Source organism: Carettochelys insculpta, chromosome 8 (genome assembly GCF_033958435.1).
Source record: "Carettochelys insculpta isolate YL-2023 chromosome 8, ASM3395843v1, whole genome shotgun sequence".
Taxonomy (NCBI): Eukaryota; Metazoa; Chordata; order Testudines; family Carettochelyidae; genus Carettochelys; species Carettochelys insculpta.
In genome coordinates, this window is record NC_134144.1 from 31,994,807 (window position 1) to 32,020,080 (window position 25,274).

General features: G+C 42.5%; 1 protein-coding gene across 11 annotated transcripts; it reads right to left on the reverse strand.

Annotated features, from left to right (window-relative positions):
- Nucleotides 1-1,309: 1,309 nt before the first annotated feature.
- On the reverse strand, nucleotides 1,310-21,248 carry HNRNPA3 (heterogeneous nuclear ribonucleoprotein A3). 11 transcript variants are annotated; one of them, XM_075001794.1, is made up of 16 exons: nucleotides 21,109-21,248; nucleotides 19,990-20,103; nucleotides 18,693-18,795; nucleotides 12,788-12,910; nucleotides 12,559-12,705; nucleotides 12,267-12,477; nucleotides 11,933-12,022; nucleotides 11,745-11,852; nucleotides 11,554-11,628; nucleotides 10,521-10,697; nucleotides 8,009-8,140; nucleotides 7,850-7,919; nucleotides 4,261-7,757; nucleotides 4,099-4,174; nucleotides 2,444-2,507; nucleotides 1,310-1,657 (listed from the first exon to the last, which is right to left on the reverse strand). In XM_075001794.1, the coding sequence occupies exons 3-12, from the start codon at nucleotides 18,756-18,758 to the stop codon at nucleotides 7,867-7,869; spliced, it is 1,182 nt and encodes a 393-aa protein (XP_074857895.1). In that variant the 5' UTR covers nucleotides 18,759-18,795; nucleotides 19,990-20,103; nucleotides 21,109-21,248; the 3' UTR covers nucleotides 1,310-1,657; nucleotides 2,444-2,507; nucleotides 4,099-4,174; nucleotides 4,261-7,757; nucleotides 7,850-7,866. The 11 variants fall into 11 exon arrangements, with proteins under 11 accessions (XP_074857895.1, XP_074857894.1, XP_074857892.1 ...); XM_075001793.1 differs by having other exon boundaries at nucleotides 2,444-2,504; nucleotides 5,204-7,757; nucleotides 18,693-18,861; XM_075001791.1 differs by having other exon boundaries at nucleotides 5,204-7,757; nucleotides 18,693-18,861.
- Between the last annotated feature and the right edge of the window lie 4,026 nt (nucleotides 21,249-25,274).

The following is a 25,274-nucleotide window of genomic DNA, read 5'->3' on the forward strand; positions in this document are numbered from 1 at the left end:
GCTGTGTAAAAAGGGAAAGCCTGACAAGGTGGTCTGGACAGAGCAGTGCCAAGAGGCCCTCTGCGCACTGAAGGAGGCTCTGGTCAGGGCCCCAGTGCCGGCAAATCCAGACTTCAACAAGCCCTTCCTGGTGTTCACCGATGCCTCAGACGTGGGGCTGGGGGCGGTGCTAATGCAAGTGAATGACAAAGGGGAGAAACACCCCATCGTGTACCTGAGTAAGAAGCTGCTGCCCCGGGAGCAGAACTACGCGGCCATAGAGAAGGAATGTCTGGCCATGGTGTGGGCGCTGGGGAAGCTGCAGCCGTACCTGTTTGGACGGCGTTTCACCGTGTACACCGATCACTCACCCCTGACCTGGCTGCATCACATGAAAGGGGCCAACGCCAAGCTCCTGCGGTGGAGTCTGCTCCTGCAGGACTACGACATGGAGGTGGTCCACATCAAGGGAAACACCACCACCATAGCCGATGCCCTGTCACGCAGGGAGGGCCCCGAACTTCCCCAGGTCACTGGCTAAGTGACCCCGCTCAGTGCAGTCTGGAAGGGGGGAGAGATGTAATGGAGTGGGGGGAGTGCCTGTGTGAGTTAGGCTGGATGTCTGAGGCAAGCAGCAGCTCCCAGTGGCTAAGGATGACCCTGGGGCTACAACTGGCAGGTGACACCCCTGCCTGAACAAAGAGCAGGGAGGAGCTGAGCTGGGTTTTTGAATCGGGGGCGGCAGTTGGAGGCTAGGAAAAGGGAGAGCTGGAAGGCAGCCAGCCTGAGGAGGGGGAAGCTACACCCCAGAGGGGCACCCCTCGGGGTCTTCTCCCCAGGACAGGTTGGAAGGACTGTCTCTGGCTGCTATGCTGTTGCTTCTGTGAGAAACTGGACATCTGTTGCCTAACAAACCTGCTGTTGTACCTGCTGAGTGAGAGTCTCTCCTGCCAGTGGACGGGGTGCAGTGCAGGGGGACCCCTGAACCCCATCACACCATGCAAAGCCCCTTCTCCCCAAGGGGAGAGTTCGGGTAATTTAAGTTGCAGTCAGCAGCAGTTGAAGTTTTCCTATGCAACTCTGGCATTGTTACTGTATTTTCTAATCCCATGCAAATGCAATTCATTTCCCGGTCAACCCCACCAGGTCTGAGTGTTGCATACACGGAACCAGTAACTTTACTGAATTAAGACCACACATTTAATTCCAATCAAGCAACATGAGATGGGTTGCTTATAGTCATGCTCATTTGAATGGTTCTAAATTCTATTACTCAGAACTCTTAGTACTATAGGAAGACCCAACAAAAATTTTACTGACACACTAGATATTCAAAGTGAACCAGGATATTTTTAATAGAAAATCATGACAATTTACATTTCATTCTCTTGCAGGAAGAGAAAACATTTACATCCGTTACTGACAATACTTTGTTACACACACCTAACATTCATGGGCATTCTCTTCTAAAACTTGTTTGACTGAAGACTGTAAAGTGTCACTACATTATTACCCTTTAAGGCTTTATCTGAAATTCTAATTAGAAATTAATTTCTGTTTTCAAGTGTGAAATTATCCTCTATGGAAGGATCATTCTTCTGTGATGGATAAACTTGCACCACTGAATTCAGGAAAACAGCTATCTTAGAGGTACAGGAGTCAACATGCAGCATCCATACTAGAAAAGAAAATATCAGATACATTAGAAAGTTAGCATACCCCGGGACTCTCTTGATATCATTCAGTTACAGGGTATTTTTAAAATACAAGTGCTGATAAAACGGAACACTCATTAGTATTTCAACGAACACTCCAGTTAAGCAACTGCACAATCAACGAAGCTAAACTGAAGTGTCTTAAACATATAGCTGAGATATTAAGTCAAGACATCGTGAAAATCCAAGGCAAGAAAGGACTAGAATCTTTCTGTCCACTCAAAGTACTGGAAACCAGATTGTTTCAAAATTGTAATATAAGATAACCAGTTCAATTAAAAACTCTTCAGATTGACAAACCAAATTTCAGTCTCACTCTGCATCAAACTGGGCCTCTGCTGGGAAAGAGAATAATCCACAGACACTGAATGTATACACACTGAAGAGTTTTCATACTCCTAAGCATTTAAAGGAACGTCCCAATAAAGTTACAAGGTATTTGTTTGTACACTGCAACTCCTTATCCTTGATTCCAAGTACAGCAAAATAAAACTGATCCTCTATTATAATCTGATTTTATCTAGCACATTTCACAATCATGGTATCCTAACGTACTTTACTAAGCAGCTAATTAAAAACTTGCCTGGCAGGTGCTTTGTTCACAAGTATAGAAGCTACTGCTAGGTCAGAAACTACACCAAGTAAATTGGCTCGAATATCTGAAGCCTATACCAGTTTGGTGAAAGGAAAATGCTAGCCATGGAAACAAGACAATCTTCACCTTTTTAAAAAGCCTATGTAAATGTTACCTGAAAATTCAAATATTCCAGCATACCATCTGTCTATTTTTCTTTAATGTAATTTGTTCATCTGCTGAAACGAAAAATAAGCAATTGGAAGACAGTAAGCAAGAGCAAATTAGCTCAATACCACACATCTATATTGGGAAGCTAATTTCAGAAGCCTGTGTAACTAAGTTTTATGCTTAAAATATTAAGAAAGTCTCCAAAGCACGTTAAGTACACAGAAAAGACAAGTTTTATCACATTTTCTTCCTGGAGTCATCCTAAGAACCATCAAGTATATCAACCTAAACATCTTACGACTAAAACACTTGCCAGAACTGTATAGCTAAATATACCCTGTATGTTCTAAGCACTTCAAGATGCTATATTGCCGCAACCTGCCTAATCTACAAATTGTCTATCTAGAAAGTGCTCCTTTATTGATCATGTACTTTCAGAAGAGGTTTCTCTTACCCAGGGCTGGCACAACCAGTTCTCAACCTCTGGCTAAGAAACCCTTCTAATTACCAGACATGACAAGGGTGTCTAGTACTCTAGCTATTGAGAACTATCTGTGCCAATATAAAGGAAAAGCTACTTGCTCAGCCTAGGGTGGGGAAATAGTGTGCTACGACAAATGAGATTTTCATGAGGTTTACAAACATGTCTAAAATAAGTCTGATCACAGAAAAATCTCAATACTTTTATCAAATAAGAATGAAAACTAAGAAATTTCAAAGTTATTCACAGCATTTTTTGAAGTCTGGATTTCTAGGTGCTTACAAGACAAATCACAGGACTCAATCAGTAGGATTCCAGAACTAATCAAAAAAATCCATGAATGAACACTTAACAGCAAAAAAAGTGTGAGATGTGTTTTTATTTTTTTCTCATTTTACTGCAATTTAAGCAGAAAATACTGGCTAAGGTGTACTTAAACTATGATTGTCTCGGAAGAGTATCCGTATTAGTCTCTATCTTTACAAAACAAAGCAAGCAGACCTGCAGCACCTTGAAAGCTAAAAATTTTATTAGATAATGTGCTTTTGTGGGTAAGACAAACAAAGTGGGTCTTGCTTACTTTATTTTGCTCATTGAAAGCAGTTTTAGAGTCTCCCCCTTCACTTTAAATAAAAACTTTTCAGTCAGGTAAACAGTTGGAGAGAGTCCCAACCCTGAAACCTTCAGGTCTCTAGCAGTGAACATGGAGGATTGGGTCAGGGGAAGCAAGAATCTGAGTGTGGGGTTCGGGAGCCTAGACTTTTGTAAAGGTAGAGATCATTGTTCTCACAGGAGGAATACCTTCATCTGTATTGTTCCACAGTCACCATGTGGAAGACTATTCTGAATGGTGACCAAAGTGTTGTTTAGAAGTTCCCTTAACAGCACAGACAATAGTTTACATCCCCAAATCTCTAATAATGTATATTTCTTCTAATACAGATTATACCACCTATTTCTACTTTGCTTGTTTAAGGCAGATGGTACTTTATTACAAAAAGAATATTCTGAAATTTGGAGGTTCATGTTTGCAAACAAAAACTGAATACCAAAAAGGTGGCAAATGCTATATTCAGTCTTGTGTCCAGGAAAAAGCTCAATACAAGTCTAATAAAAAGGAGGGAGGGGAAAAATCTCAAAGGGAATGAGTTAAAGGGTTACGAATTTACAAGTCTTACCTAATCAGAAAACTTTGAACTGAAAAGGATATGCAAGACATTCCTCACTCTGTCAAGCAGCAGTTTCACATTCAACCTGCAAATGTAAAGAAATTACTCTCACCTTGTTTAAAAAAACCACTGCTATTCTAATTCATGAAAAAATTTAAAGACAAACCTTACCTATCTCATTGCCCTTCCTTTCAGGTCTAAATGCTAGACCTATTGATTTTGTGTCAACTCAAGTGGCTATCACTCAAGGAGGTTCCAAAAAGATGAAGAACTCTTCCTAGACTTTCTTCGATATTTCAGCAGATTTAACTAGCCTCTGGAAAGCTGCTCACTATCAGCACAGTATCTTATGCCTTCACTTCTCTGGAAGTTGAAGCTGCTGTTGCCTTGCCATTCTGTTATTATGCTGACTTGTCCATACTCAATAGGCTGCTGAAGTCCTGTCTTATGAGTCCTTTGATCCATACTTTGCTAAGAAGTACATCCTAGGTTCTTAAAACTGGTTAATCACTGTCTCACAGCTTACACTTTTCCATATTGCATACCATAAACTAACTTACCCCACCCACCTAGGAACAAGTCACTTGCAGACTTCACCTGTTTAAAGTTGCAAACCAGTCTTGTTAATAAATAATCTTGAAACTAACGTAGTAGTGTTACAGGGAAGGTACAGAGGCCCTGTTAAAAAGAACACTGTCAAGGTTTTTTAAAAAAAATACACTCAAACCATCTTAGCTCTTTCCCCACAATCAGACGCAGATCCAACTCTACCAAATTCTTTGTTGGCAAACACCTGCACACTCAAGTCACGGAGTGATCTAAATGTTACATGACTGCAGAACTCGCCCACAATTTTGCAAATATTCAGGTCAGATGCCAGATCTGGGCCAAATTTTAAGTGACTTCATTTTCCACAAAAGAACCTAGATGTTGATTTAAATATCTTATGTAAGTGTTACCCTTTCAAATCCTATCACACTGTATGCCATTTCAGCAAAGCCTGGATTCACGCAGATGCTCAATTTTTTTTATTTTGAAGAATTTTAGAACATATCTACAAGGAAAAACAAAAGGCACACAGATGGGAAAAAAATTCAATGTGTTGCCTACTAACCTTGACAGTGTTACGTATCGTTAAACTTGAACACACTCCCATAGCAGTATTTGGGAACACTGCTTTATTGATTTTTTTCTTCTCCAACCTTGTAAATGGTAAGTTGCTGTTTGACTGGTTGGAATTTAAGCCATTTCATAACCTGTTCAAATTAAATTGCATTTGTCTTATACTGCATATTAACTCAGATGAAACAGATGAGAGCAATTTAAGTGCCACATAACTGACAAATGTCTGGGATTTTTCCTTCCACTTACTGTATCCCTACTCTTCTGTGCTTTTATGACAAAGCACTGCTTGTGCATGAACTGAGAGAAGAGTCAAATCAAACAGAGGAATGAACAACCGCTGCCTAAATTTGGTGTTCAAAGACAGACAGTAAGCATTCTTCCTAGGAAATCACAATCTCAGAAATGGAGGACTGTAACGGACCTTCAGAGGTCATCTGAAGTAATGGACCAAGTAAACCTAGATAACCACTGCTAGGTTTTTGCCCAACTTGTTCTTCAAAGACCTCTAATCATGTGGACTTTCCAGTCTTTTTCAGAAGCCTAGTAACAATTGAGTTCTGGAATAAAACAGGATTTACTAATATCCTAAACCTCTTGCTGTAGATTAAGCCCACTGCCCCTTGTTCTACCTTCTGTGCACGTTGAGAATGTTACAAAGAGAATGGGAATCAAGGTTTACCACAGCTGAAAGTTTATCAGCCCCTCCCCACCCCCAGGTTCTTTTTCCAAGATTAAACGCCCAGTTTTCGTTTAGCTTTTCCTTCTAAGCCAGGTTTTTCTACACTCTTATTTTAAATTTGTTGCTCTCTTCTCAACTCTCTCCAATTTATACGCACAGCTCTTGTGGACACAATACACTACCTGAAGTCTTTCTAGTACAAGTGGAGAGGAACAATTAACACACGTCCCCCAATCCAACATTAACACTCCTGTTAATGCACCACATGAAAGGTATCAGACTTTTTTTTTGGGTGTGCAAATACACCATTTTTGACTCATTTATGATCCTTTTCAGCATTACTGTCACCCTACACAATTTTGTTTGTATTCTGCTTTGACATACCACCACCATCCAGTGTGCTCAATCTGAATCAATATGCACTATTTATGGGCTTCTCTTAAGCAAACTCAAACTGGTATCAAATCTAGTTGAAATAACAGAACCAAAAAGGTTTTCTGCCACTAAAATATGACCAAGTTTGTTAAATAACCCCAAAACCCTTACTTGATCTCATAATCTTCAGGAGAAAGACTTTAGCCATGACATTTTGCCCATCATCATGAGGCTTTTTAATGAATTACCTGAGACTGTCAAGGATTATACCTGTGCTACTCTTTGTTCCAAGTCAGAAGAATGTGTCCAGAAAAAAATGCCTAGGGTGTATATAAGGAAGCATATAGCCATTAAATTGTTTAAAAACATATACCTATTCTCTCCTATGACAGCACATTCAAACAAAATAGTTAATCCAAGAAAAAAAACAAACATTTAAGCCGCTCTCTTTAAAGTTCAATTTCATCCCGAAAAATAGCTAACTTCAGACCCTAGGGTAATAGGCACTTGAGTTTCACCCTTGTGAGCTTTACATGAATTTGAAGAAGATAAAAGCAAGTCTCTCTTTTCTTTACCCAGACCTTGAGCAGGAGTCTGCAGGTATCCCCCTACATACCAAGTGAGACTTGGAGGTTGTCTGAATATGTCTAAAGAGAGTCTTGTTAAAATATTTATCATGCCTATTTTCTTGAAGAGTCAGCACTAACTAATACAGAACTACAAATTACAAAATATGCACAAACCAAAAAGTAATTTGAAATTTTCATTTGTGTAAGCTTAATTCTATCATTCACAACACTAGTTTAAATAACTCAATTCTAATAATACATCTAAAACAAACTATAATGCAACATGTCCTCTATTTGCATACATATAACCCATATCAATGGGAGTTATATATATACACATTGAGACTAGACCCCCTTTAAAGACTGTGAATCAGGTGTTTCTATAGTTAACTTTAAATTAACACAAAATGGTAATTGAGATATGCATAAATCTTCTATTAACAAGAAACACCCTAAACTACATTTCTTTATTTGTGTTATAGTCTGAACTAAAATGTGGAAAAACTGAGCTACACAAATATTGAAAAGTTAAAAATTCCTTAATTGTTTTTTATTCCTGGTACCACTACCACGATTTACAGGGCAATATACCTGATGTAATGGGAAAAAACCAAGAAAAAAAAAAAGAAGAAAGAAAAAGAAAGACAAAGCTACAACAGATAGAAGACCTCAGGAATGTACATCTAATTGATACTACATTGCATTAATCAATAGCTGCACTTTTTGCAAACTGTGGCTATGGCAGTCCTGAACAAGAAAGGTTTTCTGTTTAAGCTGCAGTAACTTTTCTGACTATGGATCATCGTTCCTTCTGTGGCAGATTTTACAGTTCCTCTAATGCATTTGGGACGACTGTCTCAAAGTAACCTGCAGCTTTCCTGACAACTCCTCGCTCTCTCTCTCCTGCTAAGAACTGTAGCCTGTTGAATACAGGATAAGAAAATTATTACTTAGTGAACAGCTGTATATTCTTCATCATTATCGTCGTCATCTAAACATATAACATACCCACCTTTTTACTGGTTCAATTTAGAATCTTCGGCCACCATAGCCACCACTTCCACCTCCAGATCCATAACCACCTACAAGTAATATGCATATTGGTGTAAAATTCCCTTTCAATTTACTTATTTATTTAATTTATTTATTTAAATTCTGTTCTAAGAATTACATTTACCACCATAGGGACTGCCTGAGCTTCTGCCACCAAAACTGCTACCTCCTTTCATGGGTCCATAGTTCGACTGCTGTTGTCCGCTATAATTGCCAAAGTCATTATAGTTTCCACTGCCACCATAGTTACCTGAAACAAATTTCTGATATTTTTAACCATCCCAAATTCAACATACAAGAGAGCTTTATTTGCAGAGCGTGCATGCACAAGCATGAAGACGACAAGTGTTTATTATCAAGTTTTACACAAGTCTCGTAATGTGGTTTTCTGCACCCTCACACTAACCCATGCCAGTCTAACTTTCAACATCATCGGAGGGGAGGGACAGAAACACTATCTTGCCTTTGACTAAGTGTCCACACTATTATTTCACTCCTACTTCTAGGTCCTTAAAGGCAGAAAGTCACATTTTGCTGAGGCAACCTAGCCATAATTACCCACATTTACAGCTTTCATTTGTAAATCAGGATCTCCTTAAAGCAAATTTTAGAAGAACAAAAATACTAATATATTGGTTGCAGAAAATCACAGCTAGATTGTTCTGCCCGAAGATCCTGTTAAACAAGATGAATGCCTTTCAAGTCATTCGTGGCCACTAAATTGCCACCAACCACTACTGAAAGGCTATATCCACACATCAAAGATAACTTTAAAGTTGAGCATCTACACATACCCTACTTCGAAGTTAAACTTCGGAGTAGGCCATTACTCCATTCACGGAATGGAGCAAGGACTTCGAAGTTGGGCTCCTCAACTTTGAAGTTAGTTCCCAGTGTAGGCGCACTGGACGAGATGTTATCCAGGCAGACTGCATAGAGTTTAGCTTTCTTTCTTTATAAGAAAAGGAAAAATTCCTCCATCAACTTTGGCCCACACTTCTCATTCTACATCCGAAGAGTTCAGTTAAGTACATATCTAATCAAAATATTAATGGTCAGTGTATGCTTAATTGAGGTCTTCAGACAGTTCAATCAGTACATTTGCTATATGTAGACCTAAGGTTTGTTTTTTAAAACATCTGGTTTAACTACTGGGGGCTCTTAAATCAGCACAGAAGGGGCCAAACTAGTATCACCAAGTTTAGCTCAATTTATATTAACCATTCCTACATGGATTTTTAACTAAATGAACTGAAACACCAATTTGTTAATCACTGATTTAATCCTATTGGTCAGTGCAACGTGCAAGAGCAGAAAAGCCCCATAAATCCTGTCAACATGAACAGTGTTCCAATCAAGCCAAAGGAGCTCATACAATATATAAAACACAGTTGTCTATGGGTGTTTGGAAGGGTTTTCAAGTTGCTTGAATCTACTAGAGGGAAAAAAAAATTTTTGGTTATGACGACAAGACCTTAGATACCTTCCAAAAGAAGCTTATCCTTTGGTCAGGTCTATACAACCCCAGGGTAGGCTACAGGAGAGAGAGCTGCAGCATCACTGCCAAGAGCATATTAACTTACTGTCTGTGGGTCTTATGCTTGTGCCAGCAGGGTCTATACAGGGCACTTACAGCACAACGGTTCTGTACATATTGAAAATCTCACCCCCCAGACAAGCCCTAAGTGAGCTTTGTGGGTATAGCTACGGTGGCATTATTATAAAGCCAGGGAGCTCCTAAGAGTTCAGCTTGTATCTTCAGAATGCTTTTGCTGACATCTCTTATTCCAAAGACCAAAAGAAGTACACTATATTTTAAATAAGCACAACTTTGCCAGTCACCTGCATCCCGCAGTAAGGATTTTTACCCACACAGCTATGTTGTAAGGGATTCTCCCCTCCGCTTTTCAGCCAATACAGTCATATTAGGAAGAACATATAGTGCAGACACGGTCTTTGTTGCAGTACGCAATTATGCACACAAAAATACTGTCTGCATGGAAAGGTGCATGTACAGAAATAGGTGGTATCTGAACGTTTAACAAACGCCCACCCCTTTTTTAACCATTTATAACGCACAAGCCTGTTAGCAAAGCGACCTTTCACACAGTAAGTAATTTATGGGCAAATGTCTTATGCCATCTTTGAGGTTCAAACCTTGCTGAGGTGGTAAGATGAAGGAAGGGCAATTTCATATCTTAACTTCCCAGCCAAAATAGCAGTGTTCTACAGGCTATGAAAAATTATACTAAATATCACCATGTTATCTTATACAGAACTCTGATATATCAAGTTGGGCATAACCTTGAGAATTCTCTAGTCTTTCTTGATCAAAAGGTCAGTGAACAATCTATCCTCTTACTCCTACCCCCCCCGCCCCCCCCAAGAAAAGTCATTGCTCTCCCTAAGAATTCCAGAGCAATGGAAGACTGTACAATTATGTATAATCACAAGGAAAGTGCTCTTACTTCCTCCGTTCCACGCTTATGTTGGTTATATCTGGGACCAATGCCTAACCTCAGTTTCACTTCTAGAACTGTTACTATCTCATCATTCTATGTTCTATACAGTTTAGATTTGCTAGCTAGAGAACAAAAGTTGCATTTTAAAGGTCTGCAAATATTACTTACCACCACCAAAATTTCCTCCTTCATTGTAACCATCATATCCCCCACCGCCTCCTCCACCACCTCCGCCACCGCCACCACCATATCCACCACCTGGATTTCCATATCCTGGTCCTCCTCCACCACCACCACCATAACCCCCTCTACTACTGTAGCCAGGGCCACCTCCATAGTTCCCACCTGGAGAGGGGGAAAAAAAAGTTCAGTCAGTGTACCAAAATAGTTTAGGTAAAGGCTAAGGCAGAAAGACAGTAAATATGGGACAGCTGAAATGCTATGTTTGCTTCAGCTACAAAAATACTCTTTTGATCAATGAGCAGCTAAGTTAGTCATACCCTGTAGACATATGTCTGTACCGAAAGCAATTATGTATCTTCAATTATATTTGCATCATCACTGGCAAGTGTTCTTGCTTTATATATAACAAGGAAGCATGCTGAAAAATATTTAGTACTGTGTAACACACCAATGCAGTAACATTTCTTTGGAGAGTATCTTTACACAGATGGATAGACCCAATAAAGTCAGTGTCACTACTTAACATGCCTGGAAGACAAAGCCTCAAATAGAACTGTAGACTACCTCTGTATTGTTTACAGAATCCAGAAGTTCTGTCCAGACATGAATGTGGATAAGCATCCCAACCCAAATCTGCAAAGATTAAAAGCTTACGAAGTCTTTAACATATGGACCTTCGATATTAGGATAACCTCCGTAGCAAACTTGGCACAATTAACTACTGAGGTTTCAGATAATACCAGACATAAGGATAGGAAAGATTAGCTTTCATTTAACTGATTTCACTCAATGTATATTTGACTATCACTTAATTAAGTGTTAGGGCTCAGTTTACACTGGTATCAGTTTCATTTTAACCACCTTGTTCATTTCTAGGTACAATTTAATTGTGTTGGAAAAAATACAGTTAAAGAAAAGTAATTCAAATCACACCACACAAGGCCCAGCTAAATCATCATTGCCAAAATAACCTCACTTTCTAAGTCCAAATCCGTTTCTGATCAAGTGGTATGCTTACCATCGCCAAATCCATTATATCCATCACCACCTCCAAAGGTTCCTCTGCTTCCGCCACCACCACTGCCATAACCTCCTGAGCAAAAGGAAAGAAGTTTTCATGAACATTTACAAGTCTGTTCTGAGCCAACATATTCAGTAACTTAGACATCTCATTTTGAGGCTATACAAAAAGAGAACTCAATCACCTACCTCTGCCACCAAAGTTTCCTCCTCGGCTGAAGTTTCCACCACCACCGCCACCTCCTCCTCCTCCAAAACCTCCACGGCTCATGAAGTTGCCTGAGCCACCTCCACGACCTACAAGACATTTTGCATACATTAAATTAAATGAAAACAAATGGAAAAATATCCCATTACCCATCACCTTCCACACTCACCTCTCTGTGAACTAGCAGTCTGCATCTCTTGCTTGGAAAGTGCTTTTTTCACTTCACAATTATGTCCATTTATAGTATGATATTTCTGAACTAGAAAAACAATTTTGAAATAGTTTCTTACTTTCACTGTCCACTAGAACATGAACTATATAAAGCTTTATTGAAAACCGAATAGATTAAAACCAAACACTATACTACATGCAACATATTTCTTGACATGTGCTTTTAGTCTAGTGCTTGCTTGCTTACTAACAACACATTCAATGCATTGTTCAGGTACGTGTAAAATACTAGAAACAATAGAATACTGAACTTCACACAGTAAGTTACATACCAACAATTTTATCAACTGTATCATGATCATCAAAAGTTACAAAAGCAAATCCTCTTTTCTTTCCACTCTGCCTGTCTTCCATGACTTCTATGGTTTCAATCTTGCCATATTTTTCAAAGTAATCTCTTAAATTATACTCTTCTGTATCTTCTTTAATTCCACCAACAAATATTTTCTTTACTGTTAAGTGTGCTCCAGGCTTTACTGAATCCTAGGAGGCCAGAAATCATGTTTAGTATGTTATATTTCTCATTAATTCTAAACCCACTTAGTACAGACTAAGATAATTTACCTCTCTAGAAACTGCTCTCTTGGGTTCAACCACACGCCCATCAACCTTATGTGGTCGAGCACTCATTGCAGCATCTACCTCTTCCACACAAGAGTATGTCACAAAGCCAAAGCCTCTGGAACGTTTTGTTTGTGGGTCTCTCATCACCTAGAAAATCAGAGACACCACCTTACTACATTTAGGCATTTACACGGTATTTAACATTTTTTTTTACATTATTACAGCTTACCACACAATCTGTGAGTGTGCCCCATTTTTCAAAATGTTCTCTTAAGCTATCATCAGTTGTTTCAAAGCTCAGGCCTCCAATGAATAGTTTTCTCAACTGTTCTGGCTCCTTTGGGTCATGGCCCTGCAAAAAATCAAGGTATTTTCTCAGCAAGCTACATGAAATTAACTTCACAGAACACATATTAAAAGGTCTGGTAGATTTACTCACAATTCTTCTGTATTCTACCAAGTTCCTTTCCCATAATACAGAGCTGTGTGCTCACACTAGTTTGATACTCTAGTATCTAGTTATAGGTAGGACCAAAGACTGTATTCTCAGTATCTTTTGCATGTTAAAGACACTTCATTTGCCAAGTCTCAGGAATATATCCTATGGATTTCATTATAAATACCACTACAGCACTGAGAAATAATTTTCTGCATGTTTAAAATAAAGCAAGACGCCCTAAGCCAACAGGATCCGACTACCAGTTTCATTACTCTGAGGATAACATCCTGTTTCGCCAAATGAAAGTAACACTAACACACACACACAATTTGAAAATCTGGGCCCTTTGCAGAAACAATGTTGTATACACTTTAAATAGCTCCACTATCAAAACTTATAACTGAAAAACAAAAATTCCATTCAAGAACAGTCACTAGCTTAGGCTTAAAATACATTAAAAAGACCCACCAGCAACACCAAAGAAAACCCACACCACAACTCCGTAACCCACGTCTGGTTCAAGAGTGAAGCAAAATCATGTCTATATGACAGAATTGCACTGACTTACCTGAAAGCGTTCTTAAAAACAAGTTTAGTTAAACTGCACAAAAAGGCTGCATATTTTCATAAGAAGACAACACAAGCAGGAATGGCATACAACCCCAAAATGCTGCTGAATATTAGTGAAGCAATTACAATTTTTAAAAGAACATTTTGATTACCTTAAAATATGTTCTATGACTTACTGTGTAAATCAAATTTAAGATTTTTTTAAAATTTAAATCAACTGTAAACTTACTTTGCATCTCTAAACATTCTTCTAAAAAGTCACATTGTAAACTACCTTGCAACATAAAGTCTCAGCAGAGTTGTGAAAAACTGGCCCCCCAATGCTTTAGGCTGGCCGTATGAAACAAGGTTAAAGCAGGAGAAAACAGGAAAGCAAAAGGAAAAAGCTTATTTCCAGTTTAGCCAAGCTAATTTTTTGAGCCCTATGCACATTAAATACACACTGGTCAATTCAGGATTCCAGAATGCAGCTTTTCAGGGGATCTTTTAAATTGAAAAATGAAATTCAAAATATATTGTTGAACAGGTAAGGATCTCTCTTTTTCCTATTCAAGACTTCAGCAATGGAGGAAATATCTGACCACTTCTGGTAACTATTTAATTAAGTGGGTTCCAGACTCATGGCAAAGACCAGTTGCCAATGGTTGAGAAAGAGCCGGCTCTCATTTTTAGTTGAGAAACTGTAGACATATCAGGGATGTTTTTGCCCATCAGTTATGCACAGAAACAGACAGTTACCATATGAATACAGGATGGTAAGGGGATGGGGTTGTTCAAGGTCCTATGTTTCCCAGTGGGAAACATGATTCACAGAATACTTCAAAACAGGCGTGTCCAACCTGCAGCCCGTAGGCCGCACGTGGCCCTGGACAGCTAGTAATGCGGCCCCACAAGATCGTAAACTTTTACCATTATTATGTGATTTATATACATTAACTATATCATATATTTTGGACGTGGCCCAAGACTATCTTCACTCAATGCGGCCCAGGCAAGGCAAAAGGTTGAACACCCATGCTTTAAAAGGTTCGCAGTCAAAGTATTTGCATATCTTTATTCCAAATACTTTCAATTACATTTGACATTAAAAATGTTAATGATTCAAGTTTAGCCCTGGTGTAATTGCTCTCAACGTGAACAGTGTAATTAGCAGCATTTTAATTTTACATGCTAAAATTTAGCTTGTATGCTAACTAGTATTTAATATACGTTTTTATATACAGTAGCCAGCTTTGTTTGATAATTTACGTACACACTGCTTCCCCTGCTGTGTGTATGTGCTTTAGTTTTAGTAGATGTAGAATGTATAGGAATAATAAGTAAATGATTTAATATTTCAAACCTGCCCGGTCACATTAATGGAGCAAAAGAAAGTGCAAAGAAAAGCTCTCTCAATCTGAATTTTATCAAACATGCTGAACAGCCAGAAAAACTGAGCTGGGTTCCATTGTTGAAAGGGATCTGCAAACACAAAAACTGGACCCAGGCCCTTCTGTTCAGACATGTAGCAAGCCTGAATTTCAAAAAAATTGATGTCTTGCCTAAGCTCCAGGAATGACTAGAAAACAGCTGATGGGAGCCATTCCTAATAAAAGGGGGGAAACTTTACTGTATTGCATTCTGCCCTGGATTGATACACAAACATACTGGAAATCTTTCTGCCAGACTTGTGTCATCATTGGACAAAAGGGAATAATTACTCTGTTAGTTTCTCTCTCAGAGGGCACTTTGCTGAGTACTGCATTTTCTCCACAGTGATTTTTACATGAGAGTTTTGAAAGAGCTTTATTTTGGAAAAGTTCTTCAGAAAGCTGGATTCTTTTCCCCCTAGGAGTTTGTCCCTCACCAGGGATAGCATAAGGAATTTTTTTCTGGGGATGACTGGCTGGGATTTTCTGGGTGTCAGTTTCAAAGGGACGGGAGCAGCACTGTCTCTCATACATATGCGGTGTAGGCTGTGGTGTAAAGTCTCCACGATTGAGGATTATAGTGATTACTACACTACTGTCAGCTACATTTCAACCTATCCCCTTCCCTTGCCGAGCCAAAGCGTGCAGTGGAAAGAAATAAGAACCACCACCTGCTCCGAGCCCGCAACGCGGACTAGGACGCCATTTCGCGGCACCGAGAACCTACGGAGGAGGCACATTCCACTTCCACAAGGGGGGGGCCAGTCTCGCAATGACTCGGCACAGGCAGTGCGCCCCACCGCCCGGAATTTCAATAAAGCCCCCTCCAGCCACTTACTCTAGACCAGCAGCCACTCTCTCAAGGTGGAAACGCGGCAGCTACCTCCATTTTGTGACCGGACACCACGCACCGCGCTCACTCTCGCCGCAACATGGAGCCGGGGGAGGGGGTGTCACGTGATCGGAAAGCGGACACGAGAGCCGAGCACGCTCCCAAGCCTCGCTTACAAAATGAGGGGAGGGGTCAGTCTCCCCCCCCTCCCCCTCCCCCGCGACAGCCTCCAGCGACTTCATGGCGTCTCCTATGAGATCCGCGTCTCTCGTCCCGCACGCAAGACCTCTATTTTCCCAGGCTCGCTACACGCAGCAGCCACAACAGAGGTGCACGAGGGAGGGCCGAAATACAAGACAGAACCCGGTTACGTCCTCCTCTGGCAGCGGCATCTCCAGACCACCGGCATTTCCATACGTAGGTGGCAACCACCACCAAAGCGCGGCTACAAGCCCGCACAGCACTCCATGGGAGTCCTGTGCTGTCTCTGGAGCCACCGCAAGCTAACCCCTTAAGACCCTTTCAAAAAACACTTCGGTGGAACAAACATCCGTTCACTTTTGGATTACAGCGTTTCCCCACAGTAGTTACAGGTGCTGTTTTGACAGCTCAAGATATCAAGATCTTTCCTAAACGAGGGGGCGCCAAAAAAGGGGCACATGCAGATATGTACTGCCATCCCCGAGTCGTTTCAGAGACCAAAAATAAGACCAACAGTGACAGGGTTTGGTGGACACACTTGTCCGCTGGAAAACTGGCTCAACATTTGTCACTGTGTTTTTAAAAAAATCAAGTCATGGAAAATTTAACAAAAGCCATATGCTGTGTGGTGTGACTAAATCATAGACTAGAGTCTATGTTTTCCTTATGTTAGCCTTTCCTCTCTCATGATCTAACTCTGTTGGGGGGGGGGGGGGGGTGTCCACCAACACCAGCAACAGAATACTCTGCACTGCAATTCTAATCTTGCCCCAATGAGAAGGGCAGGGAAGCTGCTGAGCAAGCCTGCCCTACATTCATCCCAATGGCAGCTCCTACATCCTATAGGACTGGGCCAGCTCCCTGGAGTAACAGCAGCTCTTGGATTCTGCCTGGTCATTTCTCAGCCATGTTGGCACTACAAACCTGTGCCCATGCTGCAAAGCCCTGATTGCGGATCCAGGTCCATTCCCAAAGGAGCCACCACTGAGAAGTGAATGTGGGGCAAGATTGCTCTGACATCCGCAGCTCTCAAGGCCTGCCCTCTTCATCAGTCTGACAGGGCAACTCACCTAGGCTCTTCGCGGGTGGAAGTTGAGATTTACAATACCCCTAACATTTTTCGCCACTATGAAACATGCAGTCCTAAAGTAACCATGAAATTAATTTCATGCTTGTGAGTTGAGACTTGAACAACGTATATTACTTTTTTGCATCTCCGGATAGAATACAATAGATTCTAGCACTGTTTTTAGAAAGTTTAGTGACCACTGCTCTATAAAATATCCTTGTTACCTATTTTGTAATTGTGCAAAACTGGCAAGATGGTGACAGTACTGTTGAGGAGGATCTGGAGGTTGTAACAGATTACTAATTGAATGAGCAAATATGATAAAGGCCAATATTCTTGGTTTAGAAGTTGTATATAAGACACTGCCCTTCCACAACCGCTGCCCATTCCTACTACACCCCAACAGTGCTGTAATTCATACCAAATGGAGCTCCTAAATATGGATGTTTATAGTTAACCAGTAAACCTCATCCTAAATGGCCAACCAGTAGTGGCTCAAGCAGCCCCCCACTCACTGCAGGTAGGAGGTTGCTCCACTCCTGTGGGGCCAGCATGGACAAGGGTGCTCTAGCCTCACCAAAGCAGTACCCAGCAGCAGTGTATGCATGTGTATTGGGGGAAGAGAGGGACACACCAGTGACCACTCCCCTTTGACTAGTTAACCAGTTAAATCTACCATTTAACTCAGATAACAAATTAAGCAGGATTTTACACCCCTACTCCCAAAGTACACCTAACCTACCTTCAAAAAATCGTGTTTCTTTCCTCACTGCAGCACCACTATTACTGGTTCAATCTTAGTCTTAGATTACATTAAAGTTAGGGTAAGATAAAGATGCTTATATCGACCTAACCATGTCAGTGTCTACACTACAGCCTTGTTCCCTCTCATGTAGGTATGTCTGCATTATGAAATTGGATTGAATTTATTGAGGTCAACTTTAGAAGACACAGGAAATAACTGCCCAACTCTATGTAGCATTTTTGAGGTGTCAGCTTGAGTATTGGGTGCCGTGCTTTAAGACAGATGTAGATAAACTGGAGTCCAAAGGAAGGAGAATAAAAGGTTTCAAAAACCTGACCTATAAGGAAAGGTTATAAAAACTGACCATGTAAAGGCTGACAGATCTGACAGGAAAGTTGTCACTTCTACAGGCATAGTCTCACTTCCATCCAGAGGTAAGGAATTGTTCATCTTAGTTAGCCCGCTTTCTTCTCATTAAGGGGAAGGAATTTGGAATATGATCAAGAATTCATTAGTTGACTGCTGATGCTCTTGAGATCATAAGCAGAAAACTCAGTCATGAAAGTTATCAACTTTGAGGACATTTGTAAGAATTCTTTTACAGTAACAATAGAGGTGAAGATTTTACTTCATGTTCTCAAAGTGTATCCTGTAGAAGTAAAACTACACATTTCTGCCAAGCAAATCTGTTGCTGAAACTGTTTTTGTAGTGCAAGGGATTGGCATGTCTGCACACGCTGTTAACAGAACCCAGCAGGCATGAATGGTACTGTGTGAACTATTCTATACCTGTCTGTATAAAAGGTTCTATGCCAATACTTCATCCACCCACATCAAGAGAACAGAATGAACTTAAAATGAAACACTACCTGTGAAGATCTCCTGCCTTTCCTCTTGTAGTCTTCAATATCTCTCTCCTCTTTGATCGCAGACATTTTAGAAGGATGCACAAACTCAGTTCTTCCTTTTACCCTAGATGATAAGCAGTATAAGAGTATTTCTCTCTGTTGCTCTTCACCATATGTAAAGTAGCATAGGCTGGAACAAACAAGAGGCTTTACTAAGTGGAATGGAGAGGAAGAGGAGGTCAGTAAGGCAAAGCGGTATATATACATATGTGTGTAGATAATATGAAAACAAAAACAGTAGGTCAGGTTACAAGCAAGTAGATGAAAGTTTAGAGGAAGAGTGTTGCAACAGGATTTGTTTTCTGTGTAACCTTAATCTAAAATGATCCCATAAAACAAAGTATGTAAAATACTTTACCAATGTAGGAACCATCAATTATGGAAAAGAGTTTTAACATTCAATGCTTGGTTTTAGGTTTAATTCTAACAATATAATTATGTTAGTCAGAGATCTATAGCAATGGAGTCTAGTAAATCAAGAACAATTCTATGTTTATTCCAATAACAGTATCTGAAAAAATGTAATTAGTAAGCCAAGTAGCTGGAGGTGGATGGTGAGATCAGGATTTAGAGGCAGTCTAGGGCTGCCAAAAGGGATCCTGGGTGGGTTCTGATGCATGCTAGCATAGGCCTGCACATGATCATGCAATCTATCCCTCTTTTTAGGCCTCTAATGTACTTTAAGGTTCTAATTCCCTTCACTTTCTAATCACCTACTATTGCTACCACCAGCTAGGCTCTAGACTGGCCAGTGCTAGCAAAAAAGGTAAACAGGTTACTCAAATTTAACACCGCAAGGACCAGTAAGATAAACTACTGTCTGTTTAGAGGCCACGTGAATGGATGAGATATCAACTGGGATGCAGGCAGGCCTGATGGGCTTGCAATACGCACAAGTGTACATGAATGAAATTTGGCAGGGCTATGCCTATAATGTGTTTCACAGACAGCTAAGACATTTCATTTGAACAGAAATGTAGTTAAGCCAATCCTGACAATGCTAATATATTGCAATTATATCTGAGGATTGCTTTAAAAATAATTCAGTTCTCATTATGAAAGAATATAAATGGTTTGCATTGTTACAGACAACCCATTCCCAATGTAAGCATCATTCTCTTGTAAAGAGCAGGAAAGTATTATTTTGATGGATTTGCATATTACATTAATCATTGTTTTATGTCAACAGGCCAACTCCTCTACCATTTGTAACAATCCTGAAGCGCTTGCAACTGCTTACATGGAAAGTTATTCTGACCTGTTTGCGATGGTTGAGTTTCCTCTCTGCCTCTAACGCAGTAGCAAATGCTAATGCAGGCAGCCAGGTTCTCCCTTTCTTCTAGATGCTTTTACAAGCTTCCAGTCTGGATACCTGAGAAAAGGAGTCGTGGAATCTTGTGAGTTTTTACTGGCAGTGATGCATGACCATATCCCTGCCCAATGGACTGCAGAGAAGACAGCAGTTATATAACAGTAGGAACATTAACAAGATGGGTAGCGGTAGGACTTACTTTGTGTCTTATTCTCACTATAAACCAAGTTCTAAAGCCCAGTGAAGTCAGAGACAACTCCATGGACTTCAGTGGGTCTTGGATCTGGCCCAATGAGAGTCGGATCCCACCCAGGCGAGACTCTGGGGACAGTGGGGATTTTGCTGGCGTGGGAAGGTGTTGCGTACGCCAGCCTCTTTCCAAGCAGGCATTCTGCGGCTGTCTGGGGGCGGAGGGAGACTGCGGAACGGCCTTTTGCCGCTGTATCCCCTAGCGGCGGGGGGATGTATTACACTCATTATACTCCCCCAGGCTGAGCGGCTGCTGCAGCCTCTGTGGGCGCCGACTGGAAGGCGTGTGCGGATGGCCGGAGAGGAGGTAGTGCGGATGGTTAAGCCCTTCCCGAGGGCGCGTACGCTGGGGATTTGGCCGGCCGTGCACTCTCCCCGGCCAGCGGTGAGACCATTACGAAAATGGCTGTTCCAGGCCGGGCCCACAGTGCCAGTCCCCCTCCCTCCAGACCAGAAGACGCAGAGGGCGGTAAAATGGCGGTCGCAGCCGCGTTGTTGAGGATCTGGAACACGAAGTCCCCCCCCCCGTAGTGCGCCATTTCGCAGCACTGAAGTGGGTGCGCTGGGGTGGGGGGAAGTGAACCCGGAGGACGAAAGCCCTACGGGAGACCCGGGGGAGGGCGGCAGGGGAACCGTTTTACCGCCCCAGCCCCGCGCCCCTCCGGCACACCCAGCTGCCAGCTCTCCCGTCCCGCCGCCCGCCGCGGAGAGCCGAGCAGGAAGGCAGCGCGGGGACAAGCAGCTTCGCTCCTCCTCCCTCACCCCCAGCCGGCTGGCGGCCCCGCTCCCTCCCCGCGGCGCGAACGCGGCGATTACCTCCATTTTGTGACCGGACTCCTTTCCCTCGGTTTCAAATTCAATATGGAGCCGAGAGGAAGAGGGGGGGAGGGGAATGAGAAGGACAGGTCACGTGAGACGCAGGGAGGCGGGCTCGAGGCGGCGCGTGCGCGCGCTCATTAACAGCGAGGTTGGCAGCGGTTTCGCGCGCAGAGAGGGGCTGCTACTTTTCCCTTCCCCCAGGCTGGGGGTGGGACCCGCCAGATGTCGGAGATGGGGGTGGGGGAGAAAACAGCCGCAGCTGGGGGATGGGGAGACGACGGTTCCCTGTTTCAGTGGCGTGTGATTCCGCCGCTTACGTAGCAATCGCCGCGCTGACATCCGAGCCGCCGATCATGGAGAGGCGCCTGTGGCGCTGGAGTTGCGCGGCAATGCGCTCTCCGTAGTCCCCCTTGGAGTTAGGGGGCGGCAGAAGCGAGGCCTTTCCCGACCTCCTAGGGGCAGGGCAGGCTGCTGGCCTAGACTCGCCTCTGTCTAGGCTCCAGGCGCCCTGTCCCACTTCCGTGCTGCGTCCCGCGCGTCTTCCCCCGCCAGGTTCCCAGGGGTCTCCCGTCTCATCCCTGCCAATAGTCACTGGCTCGCGGCAGGGCTTTCTTCCTGCCATCTGTGGCAGCTCACAGCAGCAGCCATTTTCCTGCATAGTAAGCTGCCTTCATTCCCCCTTGGAACGAATGGAGGGCCAGCCCCAAGGTAGCAGCCATACGTTCGCCCGCCCCCGTCACTCAAACCAGAGCTGGAGCTACCCATCCAGGCCTGCCCAGCCCAACCGGGGCTGGAGCTCCCCTCCCTCCCCCCCACCAAATCCACAGGCTGGGAATCCTGGCCCCAGCTGAGTGTGTTTCAGGCTGACCCCATGGCTCTCTTGCTTGAGCTGTGTGTGGCTGCCTGGGTCTCTGGCCCCACCACTAGCCCCACGGGAAGGGGTGGGGTCCCACAGGGCAGCTCTGGGGTACTAGCAGGGGTGGCAGATGCTGAGCTGGGGTTGGGACGGGTGGATGGAGCTCAAACCTGTCGTCTCCCCTTCTCCCTCGTGGGTGCAGCCTGTGTGTTCTGGATGCCTGGTGAGCAATAAGGGAGAGTTGGGGGGTAACATGTGTCCCCTGCCTCTTACAAGGGCAGCAGATTCCTCCTATACCCACCCCTCTTTCTGTCTCTCTGCCCAGGGCCCCAGATCTGTCCTGCCTCCTCCCATCTCCACAAGGTACAGGATCCCTCCTGCACATCTGATCCTTCCTGCCCATGATCATTCTTGCCCCCACCCAGGCCCTCCATCTCTTCCATTCGGCCTCCGTCATTGCCCACCTACCTGAGGCCCCAACTGCTTTTCCTGTCATAGCTATGCCACTGAATATTATGAAAGGTAGTAACTCAGGGTGGTAAAGTAGCATTTTAAAGTCTAGACAGAAAATAAAATAAAAACCTCAGTATTGTCATCATCCATAGATAGAAGTCATGAGACAAATTCCTAAAGAGGTGAAAGGTTGATCTAAAAACTCCATTTTGGGGGCTAATTTCTTAACTCCTTTATTTCTCTGCCAGTGTGTGACAGTATATGGTTAAAAGGTAATGAATGCAGTTCTCTCCCTGGATGCTCAGATGGGAACTCCATTACTTTTTCCTAACTCCTGAGATAAGGGAGCTGCAGTCCATTACCATCTTCACCCAACAGCATTACCAGTGTTTTCCACCTGTGACACAACAGCAACAAAAAGTCTCTGAATTCACATTCTTGTCTTCTCTCCCTATGTGTGGGCAGGGCAAGTCTGTGGTATCTTCAGTCCTAAGCCACTCATAAGCTAGGTCTACACTAGAGCGACCTGTCAACAGAAGTTACTTTCAGAAGATACATGCTGACAAAACTTCTGTTGACTGCTTGTGGCCACTCACAAAAGCGGATCGCTCTGTCGATCTGCTCTGTTGGCAGAGAGCGGCCAAAGTGCCCAGCCGCTCTCAACAGAATGGCCAAACAAGCACAACAGACAGGGCTGTTGACAGAGCGCCCCCTGGAGCATCCACATGGCTCATTTTATTGACAGATTCTGTGGAGAAGAGCACTCTGCCACATTTTTAGTGTGGATGCTTTACAGATTTTGCCAACAAAGCCCTCTAGCGTAGACATACCTATAGAGAACTTCGCCGGGATGCTGCTGCCCAGCCCTGAGACAAGTCACAAGTGCAGAGGAGTTTCTCACATCACGGAGAGCTGTTCCTACAGGTGCCAAAATATCATAACTGATGATTGGTTTCCAAGGGCTGGCAGACTATTTTCCAGGTTATTTAGAGAGGCCTCCCTTTTCTCAACCATCACTGCAGGTTAAGGTTGGTATCATTCTTTTCTCAATCACTTTTGGCCCCATACACCCCGCAGTCCTACCTCCCTATGTAACCTGTAGAACCAACTTTTTTCTCTACTTTATTATCCCTATTCACTGCTTAGTGTGTTTCTGCTGCTCCTCCAGGTCCCGATGGCCTGCCTAACCCCTAAAACGTAAAATAGTGGCCATTTTGCCTCTGGGGATGGCTTCAGTCTCACTGAAAACAGTGGGAGGTAGCAGCCAAATCTGCTGCTCCCTGCCTCATTTAGATGGACTGTGGAGAAACTGGCCATCCTAGTGGTTTCAGCCCCATTGATAGAAGTAGCAGTTGGTGGCCATTTTAGATAAGAAACTGGATGTATTGGCACTGATCAACATGTTTTCATAAGACACATTAACAATATCACAAAATCACTGCAGTCCTGATAAAGTCAGGACGCAGTATTAATGGGAAAGTCTTGCTTCTTGTCTCAAAGTTTTCAGGAATCTGTACTGCAAAATGAATCTTAGAGTAGCAGGTAAATTATTCACAAACATCAAGATTTTTCAGGTGTGATTTTGCATGCCTTCATTTTTGTATATTCAGCTGGTTATATTGTAAAGGGGTTTCAGTTGCCAGAATTATTGAGCACCTATGCTTTGAAAGTCAGGTCATATTAAGGGGTCTCAAATTAAGCACTAAAAACAAGGGCAATAGTCTTAATCTGCAGTCACTTCTGAAAATTTTTGCTACAGCACTGTAACAGGCAAGCTCATCACCGTTTAGAACCAATTTCCTCCAGATCTTGTCCTCACACACTTTTGTAGGGGACTAACACATTTTCAAGTTACCTAGTAAATGTGGCTGGGAAGTACTTACCTACTTGTTACATCTAGCATTAGAAAGATACAAATTAAATAATTATAAGTGGAGGTAGGCATTTCATTTCTCTGTAGAGAAAGAATTTCAGAATAGGCATGAAAACCCAAAATCATGCAACCTGTAGAAGTCTTCTTCCTCTCTTCTCACATAATCTTGAATATCTTTATCCTCTTTGATTGTAACAATAGCTATTTTAGGGGGATAGACTAACTCACAACCTGGAGCTCCTATGTATGCTAAATTAATCCTGGGTTTGGGGCTGTGAGAGGTTAAGCCTGGGGGCAGTTTGTGGCTGGAAGGGGTTTAAGCTTGGGGGGGTGGCAGTTGGGGTTGCAAGAGATTTAACCAAAATAATAGGCAGAATGAGCCAGTATGTATCTTGTTACAGACATTTCCCATTTCCTCCTACCTATGATTATAACATCTGTTTATTGTGGGGGAGGGTGCGGTTTACTGAAGAGGTGCTGGCAGCAGAGGGTTGTATAAAAACTTGAGCAGAAACAGTATAATGAAAATTACAAGTAAACAAAAGAGAGGAAAAGAGATACACGTGTTAGCTTCTATTATAGTAAGGCTTGTATTGTTTCATATTTAAACTTAAAACTCTAGTTGTGTTCAGCTGCTTTCTTCATTGGATCTGTCCTATAGTAGGTGACTTTTGGGTGCCCGCCTGGCTCTGTCACTCTGCTTCTTCATTTCCATGGGTGGGTATTGTAGTTTTAAGAATGCTGCAACTCACAGAAGCTTACGGCATACTAAAATTGTTAATCTTTAAGGTTGCACCAGATTTCCATGAAAGAGACTAACACAGCTCCCTCTGAAACTTATTTCTAAGAAAGTAGGTTCACTTTGTACATACAGATGCAGTCACCACAATTCTGTTAGAAATGTAAATAGTTTCAGTGATTTCAGTATTATTGCAACTGTTTTCCTCTCATTTGATCTTGTTGCTGCCAGTCCCCATGCAG

What these genes read in the sequence shown, in the direction of transcription:
- HNRNPA3 (XM_075001794.1), bottom strand. Translation starts at nt 18,758, where the DNA reads ATGTCTGCGATCAAAGAGGAGAGAGATATTGAAGACTACAAGAGGAAA. An exon ending in GCACACTCACAGATTGTGTG is followed by an intron (nt 12,706 to 12,787) that starts GTAAGCTGTAAT and finishes CTGATTTTCTAG; the next exon opens with GTGATGAGAGACCCACAAAC. An exon ending in AGGAGGAAATTTTGGTGGTG is followed by an intron (nt 8,141 to 10,520) that starts GTAAGTAATATT and finishes AATTTGTTTCAG; the next exon opens with GTAACTATGGTGGCAGTGGA.